Source organism: Erinaceus europaeus, chromosome 17, assembly GCF_950295315.1.
Source record: "Erinaceus europaeus chromosome 17, mEriEur2.1, whole genome shotgun sequence".
NCBI classification, from domain to species: Eukaryota; Metazoa; Chordata; class Mammalia; order Eulipotyphla; family Erinaceidae; genus Erinaceus; species Erinaceus europaeus.
This window is the reverse complement of record NC_080178.1, coordinates 27082323-27094557: the sequence shown is the minus strand read 5'-3', so window position 1 is coordinate 27094557 and position 12235 is coordinate 27082323. Positions and strand designations below refer to the sequence as shown.

General features: G+C 43.0%; 1 protein-coding gene across 6 annotated transcripts in view; it reads left to right on the top strand.

Annotated features, from left to right (window-relative positions):
* Positions 1 to 12235, top strand: part of EHF (ETS homologous factor) — a 51550-nt gene that overhangs the window by 25592 nt on the left and 13723 nt on the right. For 5 of the 6 annotated variants that reach the window (XM_016187558.2, XM_007521817.3, XM_060176613.1 and 2 more), the window contains exons 3-6: positions 5286 to 5531; positions 8363 to 8425; positions 11097 to 11165; positions 11283 to 11351. In XM_016187558.2, coding sequence (XP_016043044.1) covers positions 5286 to 5531; positions 8363 to 8425; positions 11097 to 11165; positions 11283 to 11351 — 447 coding nt within the window. The remainder of the gene's footprint in view (positions 1 to 5285; positions 5532 to 8362; positions 8426 to 11096; positions 11166 to 11282; positions 11352 to 12235) is intronic. The other variant, XM_060176615.1, reaches the window with a different exon arrangement.

The following is a 12235-nucleotide window of genomic DNA, read 5'->3' as shown; positions in this document are numbered from 1 at the left end:
AAAGCTAGGAGAGGGAGAGGGGGACAGTTGATGGAGCACCGGGTTAAGCATAATAGGTATGAAGCACAAGGACCTGCACAAGCATACTGGTTCAACCCCCCCCCCCCCACCCTGTGGTGAAGCCTCACAAGTAGTGAAGCAGGCTTGCAGGTGTCTGTCTTTCTCTCTCCCTCTCTATCTTTCCTTCCCCTCTCAATTTCTCTCCGTCCTATCCAAAAAGATAGAAAAAATAATCACAGGAGCAGTGGATTTGTAGTGCAGGTACTGAGCTCCAGCAATAACCCTAGAGGGAAAAAAAAAAGGAGAGAAAAATAGGTGTGTGTGTGTGTGTGTGTGTGTGTGTGTGTGCGCGCGCGCGCGTGCATGCACATGCATGCATGCTTCATGAAAGCATGGAAGTTGATGAGATTCTAATAGCTTAATCTTTCTCTTTCCCTTTGTAAGCAGAGAGGACACAGGAGACCAGGTGCTCTCTTTCAGTCAGGTGGCCTCTAGTCATGAGAATAGGTGCTTTAACTTACAACCTACTGATTAGAAGGAGGGAGGGGCTAGTATTAGGGCTTAGAGAGAGTTTGGTGATCAAGCTTGTGGCTTACTGTGGAAGCTGAACTGAATACAGTTGTTGCTGAATCAGGGCCCCACACCCCGTTGGGAAGGCAGTCTGCTTAGGCAGATTGCTGTGCATCAAACTGCAGTGGGTTTAAGAAGTTCTGGGCTTTTCCCCACCCCATACCTGATGCTGATCTCATAATAGTGTCAACAGCTCTTGTTTCTCTTGAAAAATGGGAACAGTTTATGGGTAATCAGAGTCTACAAGGTAGGCAAGAGAGGGAGGTTCTGTGCTCTCCAAAAAAGCAGATACCCCATGGGCATTGCTACCATGGAAAGGTTTAGTTTGGAATTCCAGTCAAGCAGGGTTGAAAGTGTGAACAGGTAACCTTCCCTTACCTGATCACTTGTTCCATCAAACTGCTCTCCTTTCTGGGTCATTATAATTTCTGCTGCAGGTTTCAGTTTTACTTTGGGGATTGTGAAGGAGGATTACAAATAAGACAAAAAAATTCTTGGGCTGGGTGGTGGCACAACTGGTTGAATTGAGTGTGCACAATACTATGCACTAGGGCCCAGGTTTGAATCCGCCCCCCCCCCCCCATCTGCAGGAGGAATATTTCAAGAACAGTGAAGTAGGTTCACAGGTGTCTCTCTTTCTTTCCTCCTCTCTATCTCCCCTTCCCCTCTCAACTTCTCTTTTCCCTATCAAATAAAATAAAAAGAAAAATACTTAAAAAGTGGCAACTGGAAACAGATTTATAGACTCAGTGGCATGGAGTCCTAGCAATAACCTTGATGGAAAAACAAATAAACAAACCAACAAACACTTCAGTTTTGGCATCCTTGAACCCTCCATTAAGGTGAACTTTCTCTGGTCTTTCTTTCCTGGAAGACTGCACTGTCCAGAAATAGCCTTGAATCTGTGTCATAGAAAGCTGACAAAAAGTGATTTCAGGTCTTGTGTTAGGCTGCTATAGCCTTGTTGCATTTTTGGTGGCAAAGTCAGATCTGTGCTGCCACTGTGACACCGTTCTTTTAGGAGAAATTATCAAAGAGCCAAGAGTTACACAAAATATATCTTATCCTTGGATTGGAGCAATATTTGGTTATTGGAAAAAATCATGATGTATTTTTTTCTTTTTTTAAAATATTTTATTTATTTATTAATTAGAAATAGAGGAGAGAGATAAAGAGCCAGACATCACTCTGGTATGTGTGCTGCCAGGGACTGAACTCGGGACCTCATGCTTGAGAGTCTAATGCTTTATCCACTGAGCCATCTCTCGAACAACATACAATTTTTTTTTTCTGTGTAAAAATATGTCATGACTTTTCCAACAACCCAAATAACTCCCTGGGTAGGGTGTGTGTCTTAGCAAGTATCTGGCCCAGGTTCAAACCCTGGCACCATATGGAAAATGCTATGGTATCAAAGGAAACTCCAGTGCTGTTCTTTCTCTCTCCCTCTCTCTCTCCCTCTCCCTCTCCCTCTCCCTCTCCCTCTCCCTCTCCCTCTCCCTCTCCCTCTCCCTCCCTCTCCTTCCCTCCCCCTCTCCCCCTCCCCCTCCCCCTCCCCCTCCCCCTCCCCCTCCCTCTCCCTCTCCCTCTCCCTCTCCCTCTCCCTCCCTCTCCTTCCCTCCCCCTCTCCCCCTCCCCCTCCCCCTCCCCCTCCCCCTCCCTCTCCCTCCCTCTCCCTCTCCCTCTCCCTCTCTCTCTCTCTCTCTATCTCCCCTCTCTTTATCTCTCCTTCTCTTTCCCTCCCTCTCTCTCTCTCTCTCTTTCTGAATGAAAAGATGGCTTGGAGTGATGAAATTGCACCCTTAAACAGCTGCATTTGTGAGAAATCAAAGCAGCCAGGTGGCTTAACTGGTAGAGTGCATTCATTACTAACAGGAGGCCATGGTTTTCACACACACACACACACACACACCACCACCCTCCACCCCTGAAGAGCATATGATGGAGCCGTGCTTCAGTGTCTCTCCCCAAAATAAATGAATTGCTTTTTGCTTGTTTGTTTAATTTGAGGATTAGAAAGAGCCCATATAAGCTCCACGAGTTTATACATTTTAGAAGATCTCTGTGTAATTCAGGTTTGATACTACATTTTCCCATCCTTGGCCCCTTTTCCTTCTAATGATAGATTCCTTCTGTGTCCGGCTATGAGGTGTGGGGAGCACAGCACACACTGTGTGCTGTGACATATTTATTATCCATAACAGTCATCTTCTGGGTAACATGATCTTGGATTGCTCCTAGTACTTCTGAATCCTAGAAGGAAGTGATTGGATCTTAAGAGGGGGAGCAAAAAGTGAGATTGGGCTAGACATATTTCCCCTTTAGCCTCTCCTCTGGTGGTTGTAAGAGGTATAAGTATAGGTAAGGAGTATTATGAGAAAAAATATATATATTATAGTGACTGGGAGAAATTGAGAGAGGTGAGGGAGAGACAAAAAGAGACACATGTAGCATTGCTCAACTGCTTGTGAAACTTTGTCCTGTAGGTGGGGACTGGGGGCTTGAACATGTACACTTTACCAGATGCACTACTGTCAGGCCCAAGAATCAAACCTCTGAGAATGTTTTAGCTACTTGTATCTACAGACCCACCTCCTCCTCACCACATGGAAGCTTGTTAGGAATGTAGGGACTCGGACCTCACCCCAGATGTATGGAGTCAAAAATCTGCATTTGAACAACATTCTCTGATGATTCACAGTCACCTTAGAGTTTGAGGTGTACTGGCCTAGCATGACCTGGAAGAAAACATTAGGGTCATCTTTCCTGTGCTACCTTTTCCTCTTCTTGTCCACTCCTAAGTTTGTGGGAGTGCCTGTGTGCTCCATTCAGTTGTATTTCTTCTCCTCCATCTCCATCAGTTTTCTCAGAGGAGAGCCCCTTACCATCATTTCTGTATTCAGTGAGACTAGAAGATTTCCCAGCTCTGTCAAAGACTGGCTTTTTCTCTTTCATGCTCTGGGACTTGGAGCTGACTTAGATTGCAAAGTCTTCTTAAGTGAACACAACAGAGTCACATGCATAGAAGAGTAGGCCCTATCAAGCTCAGTTATATTTACTGGCGTGAATGAAATTATCTGTAGTGGTGTAGTTTAATTAAGCACTTTGTGAATGCATCATGCAGCTCTTCCCTATTTAGCAACATATTTCACCAAACAAGTATGTAGAGCACATCGATGTCTGCAGTCTCTGAGGTCATGTCCTTATAGGGGACACAAAGACAGAGGCAACAGAGCCTCTGACTTTGAGCAGTGTACACAGGAGGGAATAACATGGTGCTTAGAGACCCATAAAGAAAAAATAACTGGGCGTGTGGGGTACCTGTGATGGCTCTTTGGGGGACCAGCTCTTTGGAGTGTCAGAATCTGCAGTTTGGCTAGGAATTCAACAGGGTGTTTGGTAAAATACACACTAGGCAGAAAGTACAATGCAGCAAGAAAGCAAAGCGTCTTAGGTCACAATAAAAGCAGCTAGAGCAGAGTCTTGATGCTTACTTTAGAAGTTCTGTATCAGGGCCAGCGACTGGTGCACCTGGTTAAGCACACATGTTCCAACATGCAAGGACCCAGGTTCAAACCCCTGATTTCCACCTGCAGGGGGAAAGCTTCATAAGTGCTAAAGCAGTGCTGTAGGGGTCTCTCTGTCTGTCTCTCTCCCACCTTTCTTTTTAAAGATATTATTTATTTATTATTATATAGAGACAGAAATTGAGAGGGATTGGTGTGTGTGTGTGTGTGTGTGTGTGTGTGTTTGTGAGAGAGAGAGAGAGAGAGAGAGAGAGAGAGAAAGAGAGAGCAAGCTGCAGCCTGTTTTACCACTTGTGAAGCTTTCCCCCCTGCAGGTGGGGACCAGGGGTTTGAATCTGGGTCCTTGTGTACTGTAATGTGAATGCTTAACCAGGTGTGCCATCACCTGGCTCCTCTGTCTCCCTATTTATCTCCTCTCCCTCTCTATTTCTGACTATCTCTATCCAATAAATAAATAAAGATAATTTAAAAAAGAAGTTCTGTATCTAATGCTATGGTTTATGGGAAGCTACAGAAGGTAACTGAGTAGAGATGTGACATCACAGTAGCTATAATAAATACAGTTATATCAGCACACATAACAGATGAATAATCTGGATTACATAGGACAGAGGCGAAGGAATTATAGAGAAAACAACCTTAATTTCAGACCTCAGTTTTTTTTTTTAAATGGTCTGTCTTTTTGTTTTGCTTTGTTTTGTTTTTGAGTATTGTGTATATGTGGGTATCCATGAGAGAGGCAATTAGAGGAGAAAGAGGGATTGAGTAAAGAGGAATAGAGTTATTTGAGAGCAAACAGTAAGCTAATAAATTGCTAAAACTGAAATGAGACTTTAGCTCTCATGGTACTTAGGGAAGGTGGGGAATGACCTCAGAGGCTGCCATTGAGTTTAGACTGTGATAAGGCAGATGGCTCATAGGCTTCAAGTCTCATATCCTTCCAGTGCTCAGAAGTAAGCATCATGGAGGACATAAAGAATCACTGAGGCTACGTGATGGACTTCCACCCTAACTGAGAAAAGAACCACTCATCAGAGAACTTCCTCTCCTGAATGCATCCCCTGCTGAAGCCTAGGGACTATAATTGTGCTCCCCATGATATCCTGTAGTTATCAGCTGATCTCTTTGTCTGGAATTATGCCTAGGAAAAACCACAGTTCATTCACAGGGCTGTCTTCCCTTTTTCAGTTTCCAGCGGGTTTTTTGGAGGCCAGTGGCATGAAATCCATCCCCAGTACTGGACCAAGTACCAGGTGTGGGAATGGCTCCAGCACCTCCTGGACACCAACCAGCTGGACGCCAACTGCATCCCTTTCCAGGAGTTTGACATCAGTGGCGATCACCTCTGCAGCATGAGTTTGCAGGAATTCACCCGGGCAGCAGGGACAGCAGGGCAGCTCCTCTACAGCAATTTGCAGCATCTCAAATGGAATGGTAACTCTCTCTGTCTCTCCCTATCTATCTATCTATCTATCTATCTATCTATCTATCTATCTATCTATCTTCTTGACAGGGATGACAAAAGATGGCCTCAACTTTTAAGTTACTATGTTTTGAGATGGAGAAGTAGAAGGGACATGAGATAAGAGACACAAATAAACCTAGGATAGAAGGTGTAGTATCGAGTCCCTTACAAACTTCAGTGTAATTTAACTCTCCTTTTACAGTTAATTTTCAGGAAATACGGACTAACTGGGTGTTTCACAGAATACTTGCTACTCTCAGGAAATCTTTTCTTCTTTCTTTTGCAAATAGAGTTCAGTTTGTGTTCCTGTTATGATCATAGTGGCTGCTTTATTTATTTATTTTAAGATTTCTAGACCTAGATTCTTTTTTTTTTTTTTAAATATTTTTTATTTTATTTATTTATTCCCTTTTGTTGCCCTTGTTGTTTTATTGTTGTAGTTATTATTGTTGTTGTCGTCGTTGTTGGATAGGACAGAGAGAAATGGAGAGAGGAGGGGAAGACAGAGAGGAGGAGAGAAAGATAGACACCTGCAGACCTGCTTCACCGCCTGTGAAGCGACTCCCCTGCAGGTGAGGAGCCGGGGTTCGAACCGGGATCCTTATGCCGGTCTTTGTGCTTTGCGCCACCTGCGCTTAACCCGCTGCGCTACAGCCCGACTCCCGAGACCTAGATTCTTATGATGGTGTCTGAGGGTGGTAGGAAGCTTTGCAAGATTAGATGCAAATTCGTATTGGGAGGTGAAGACTTCACAATGTCTCTTCACATTCTTTAAAGGTCCATAACTCAAAAATCTAAGCATCTGGATATATATGTAGGATACTTCTGCAGTGATTTTGGAATTAATACTCCCCTGTAAGCCTCAACACACTCTCTCTATTTCTCTCTCTCTCTCTCTCTCTCTCTCATCCCCTCTCAGGCTTACTTAGCACACAGGTCACTGTTTCAAATGGCTCACATTCTAAATTGACTTGAAAAATATGATAGGGGGAGTCAGGCGGTAGCGCAGTGGGTTAAGCGCACGTGGTGCAAAGCGCAAGGGCCGGCATAAGGATCCCGGTTCGAGTCCCTGGCTCCCCACCTGTGGGGGAGTCACTTCACAAGCAAGCAGTGAAGCAGGTCTGCAGGTGTCTATTTTTCTCTCCCCTTCTCTGTCTTCCCCTCCCTTCTCCATTTCTCTCTGTCCTATCCAACAACGATGACATCAGTAACTACAATAAAATAAATAAATAGTAAATAATAAATTAAAAAAAGAAAACTTTAAAAAATAAGAAAAATATGATAGGATAGCTAGTTCATTTGCAGAATGTCTTTGACACTGGTATAAGGTTTTCCTGATTATTACATTTGGACAAAAAAAGAAAACCAACTAGCTCTATTGAGAACTTTGGGCATTTTGGAAAGCAGTAAGATAAAAGAACGACTGTGTAGTTCCACATCAGAACACACAAGTCTATTTTAGCAGAATCTGTGCTTGGGCAAGTATCTGGCACCCTAGAAAGCAGTCTTCCAAGGCTATGAGCCAGATTCAGACCCTGACAGCTGCTATCAACACCTGGGAGGACCTGGTCTGGTCCTGGAGCTGGCAGACAAGGTGGCCATTTTGGGTGACCTCATTCAACTCCCGGGTACTCCCTTCTTTCAACCCACCTCACCGAGGTGGTTGCTCATTTTTCTTTTACTAGAACCAAACCAAACAAGGCTCTATAAATAACCCCTAGGAATCTTCAGAAAGAGCAGACTTACATTTGAAGAATTAAAAAATATTTGCCACCCCACCTCCAATTAAATTCATGCCTTTAAACCTTTGCCTTAATTGAAGCCTGAGGTTGGGAGACTTGGGTGGTGCTGTGGCCATTTCTGGCCTTCCATGACTTGTTCAGCCTCACTGTGTGTTGCTATTGCCTAAGTGCCTAATGACCAGGTTTTTCCTTTTAGTTATATTGCTTGCCTTTCTGGTGGGCATCTTATTAACTTGCTTATACCAAGCACTTTGAGTGAATTAAATTATTTCAGTGACCACATAGAAAAATAAATACTATACCATTATACCCATCTTACAGGTGGGAAGGTCAGTGAGGTTAAAGGAGCAATTTTTTTTTTTTTGCTCTTGAAATATTTATAATTTGACTGGACAGGAAAAGCATATTCACTCATTCAGGTGAGTATGTTCTGTATGTTGCGTTTTTATATATGATTTATCTAGAGAAGAAGTTGCAGAGCATAAAGGAAGAGACTGATATACCTGCATTTATTCACATGTATTTCATAGATTTAGTCAAGGTGGGCTTGGTTAACTTTAAGATTAAAGAAGAATCAAACTAGGTAAATTGAAATATTTGTCCTTGCATTTACAAATTTGCTTTGTATCATACCTTAGTATGCGAAAGCACCTTAGAGTATATCTAATAACTTTATCTCGTTTAATCCTCTACATGCGTAGATGAGGAAATCGAGACCCAGAAAGTGTCTGAAGTGCCTCAGTGGAAAAACTGGTCTTCAAACTTCTCAAGTTCCATTTCCATATTAGAAATTTTTTTTTTCATCCAAACTGGATGCTTTCCCCATATAAGGCCAAAATATTGCATCTGATGTGGGAAGATAATTTTCTGGGTAAGGGACTCCAAACCTGAGTTTACAGGTTAGTCAGAGGGAAGTCTCCTCGCATAAGCAAGCAGGCATTGGTGACAGGCACTTGGGCTTAAAGAAGTTCTTCCAAGAAGCTGGCTCTGTTCTTGCTGAAGTTTTGAGTTTGGCTCCATTTGGGCCTGTTCTGACTTTCCCAATCTGTCCTTCACAGGCCAGTGTGGTAGTGACCTGTTCCAGTCCACACACAATGTTATTGTCAAGACTGAACAAACTGGTGAGTAGTAGTGGTAGTGAAGGGAGCCAACTTGGTAAGCAAACCCCTGGGGAGGATAAATAGTAGGAAGTGAAAGGGGAGCCAGGGGAGCCAGGGAGACCAGAGACAGTATTTGGGCTAGAAATGCAGAAAGGTTGCTTCTCTCTCTCCATTGTGGCTACCCTACAATGAGCCTCATTCACTGTCTTTGAGAGGAATGACTACCATATATTAATATTTCTGATTTCTAGTCTGATAGTAAGCCTCGTTCTGCCCATGTGTTTATTTGTTTTGGTTTGGTTTGATTTTTTGTTTCTTGTGTGTTTTCTTTCCTTATCAATCAGGCTTTATTCTAGAAGCTAGGAAAAATGTAGAAGCCTATTTTTACCAAGAGAGCCAGGGGCTGTACTTGAGAAACTTAAAAGAAAGGAGGAGAGAGCAGAGTGTCAAAATGTCCTCTCCTTATTTCTCTCTTAATGGGAAGATGTTTCATAAAAGAGGAAAGAGAAGGACTTGGTCCTGTAGTGGTCATAGTTTCTGGGGATCTTGGGGCTTTTGGAGGGAGTCCGAAGGCAATCCAATTCCTTTCTTAAACTTTTTTTTTCTACCTCCAAAAATACTAATCCACTATCCCACTGTCTAGGACTTTCTGTGAGTCAGTTGGACTTGTGGGGGTGGTGAGTAGGGTGAAGGAATGGAGGTTGTTAGGTAGGGATGACAACTGTCTTGAAAAGGATCCCAGGAATTTGCACTAATCAGATTTTCTTGCATATTGACCTTTGGCCTATGACCTCACAGTCTTGGGTGAGCTATGCAAGAACCCCAGAGTCTACTGGCCTTGTTAAGACAGTGCAATTACTGCAGCTCCAGGGTTAGTCTTCATGTCCATGCCCACACCAGTGAGATTTCAAGCCATGTGGGCTGACCGAGTTTACCATTGGCATCCCTCAGGGATGCGTGCCAGTCACCAAGGGCAGAATTTGACCTAGAGGTGATTTGTGAGTCACTCCAGGCTGCAATTGGCCCCATGTAGTTATTTACTTTTTTACTACGGGGGTGGGGGTAGTCTGCAATTATTAAAGAAAAAAAAAATAGCTACTAAGCATGTTAATTAGGTTTTCCTGGGCCTTGACGTTCTTAGAGACTGGGTGTTGGGTTACCCAGATGGTCTGCACTTCATGGACCTGACTGTCCTAGAGATGGACATAAGACCTGGCTGAAAAGATGGCAGCCCTCCCATCCCCAACGTGACTCCACCGATAGTCCCACTAAAGCAGCCACAGTGGTATTGGAGAGATCCCAAATAACTTGATAATTCCTCCTTGACCATCTAGACATTCTTGTGTTGCCAGTTTAGAAACGCTTAGTTGAAGGGTGGGGAAGGTCCACCCTGGGAGGAGGGAGGGAGAAGAGGCTCAGAGAGGGGCCAACACCCCCAAACATTTTTTTGGTTCAGTATGTTTTCAGAGACAACAACAGGTGTACGAGGTGACCCAACCAGAAGAGAGGGTGTAACCCCAAGAGACTGGGCTTCGGGTGCCCAAACACGTAGCTATTAGTTAAAATACCAGCTAAATCCCTATGTCGTAAACAGGAGGACTTAGCCAGTGAGTCAGGTTTTATACTATTTATCTATAAAAACAAATGAAATTTGGCCAGTGGTTTACCATCCAGGCCCTGAAATTTAGAACCTGGGCAGAAGGGGAACTGAGGGCAGCTGTATGTGTTAAGAGGGAAAGGCAGGAAGTTCCCAGTGGGGATGAGGTTAGAGCTCCTGGCAGCTCTCACAGCTCTTGGCCAGCCTGGAAAGCAAATGCTTCTGTTGGAGATCAGCCCAGATCTGGGGGTTGTGTAGGAGTTGGACTTCACTTAGGGTAGGTGGAGGGGAGTTTCCTTTGAATCTGAAATCTGACAAGTCAATCAGAGTAAGACATGCTTACCCAGCATACTGGAAGAAGGGAGAGAGGGAAGGAGGGAGAGAAAGACAAGGATTTTTTTCCTTTCTGGAGATAAGGTAATGGAGCTCTTAAATTCTTAAAAGTTGTTTGATTTGGTAATACTCTTTTCCCTGTCCCCTTGTAGTGGCTTGATAATTTTAAATCACTTCTTAGGCTAATGGAGTGAAATGGGAGGGTGGGGACTATCACCCAGCTTTAAGAGTCTCTGGGTTTTAGCAATGAAGACTCTGTGATAAGACTGATTAGACCTTTTCTGAAAAAGACATCATTCTTCCAGAAAGATAAATAGGAAAAGATTCTTATCAATCACAAATTTATTTGTCCTTAAAAGGATCGTTCCCCCCCTAGTATAAATATATTCTGGTCATTATTAAGTAGAAAGGAAGAGAATGACAAGCTCTTGAGCCCACCCTTTGCTACTATAAAAAATGTCCAGGAAGTCAAAACATGGTTGTCAGTCAGGATCCTCCTTTCCCTAAAAATACAATAAGTGGAGAGCAAATGGTTAGAGCCAAAGCACAGTCCATTTCCCCAGGACAATAAGAAAAAATGGGGCTTCATTATCATATAGTACTGTGTGGCTAAAGCAGAAACATATTGCTTCTCTCTGAGAACTACCTTCTTGTACCTCCCCCCAAACCCCACCCCCTTAAAGAGCAGTGATTCAGAGTAGGCAAACTTCATACCCAGGGGAAAAATGATTGCTGACCATTCCCATTTTCTGTCATTTGTAGACCATTCCATTATGAATACCTGGAAAGAAGAAAACTATTTATATGACACCAACTATGGTAACACAGTAGGTAACTAACTCCCCATACTTAAGGCCCTCCTACATTTTCATTCTGTTTGTCTGCTAGTCACAAAGTTAGATTGTAAGGAAGGAGCTTTTAATGCCCTTTATCTTTTCGTTGCTATAGATTTGTTGGACAGCAAGACTTTCTGCCGGGCCCAGATCTCTATGACAACTGCTGGTCATGTTCCTGTAGGTAAGTTGTGTTGACAGCAAGCAAGGCTTGTCTTCACTGAGCATTTAGTAGCAGAAATATGCTGCCACTTGACTGGAGACTTTCTCATTAAAAGATTAGGCTAGATGACTTTGGTGAAATGTTTTCCTAAATTATATCAGTTTTCTGCTCCTTTATTTCAATAAGTTGACATACATACTACAGAATAAACATAGCTATGTTTCTAATGTCAGCAAATATCTTTCAAGTGACCCTTTTTGTCCAGGTTTTTTCTTTATGCTAATATACAGAAATAAAAATTTACTCAAATAAAAAACAGATTAGGCTAGGAATAGTATTACTATTTATGTAAGGTCTATTTTTTTAGATTATTGGGGGATTAATGTTTCACATTCGACAGTAAATGTAATAGTTTGTACATGCATAACATTTCTCAGTTTTCCACATAACAATACAACCCCCACTAGGTCCTCTGTCAGCCTTTTTGGACCTGTACTCTCCCTCCCCACCCCACATCCCAGAGTCTTTTAATTTGGTGCAATACACCAACTCCAGTTCAGGTTCTACTTGTGTTTTCTCTTCTGATCTTGTTTTTCAACTTCTGCCCTGAGAGTAAGATCATCCCATTGAAAGGTCTATTTTTGAACCAATGTTTTAAACATATTTTATTATTTACTGGATAGAAACAGAAATTGAGTGGAAAAGGGGAGGTATAAAGGGAGAAAGAGGAAGTCTTACTTCACTGCTCATGAAATATTTCTCCCAGTATATGAGGATCAGGGGCTTGAACCTGGTCCCTGCACATTGTAACATGTGCATTCAACCAGGTACGCCACACCTGGCCCTGAACCAAAGATTATAGGCAAGGATCTCTAGGCAAAGAGGGTTTCATGTTGTCCTCTCAT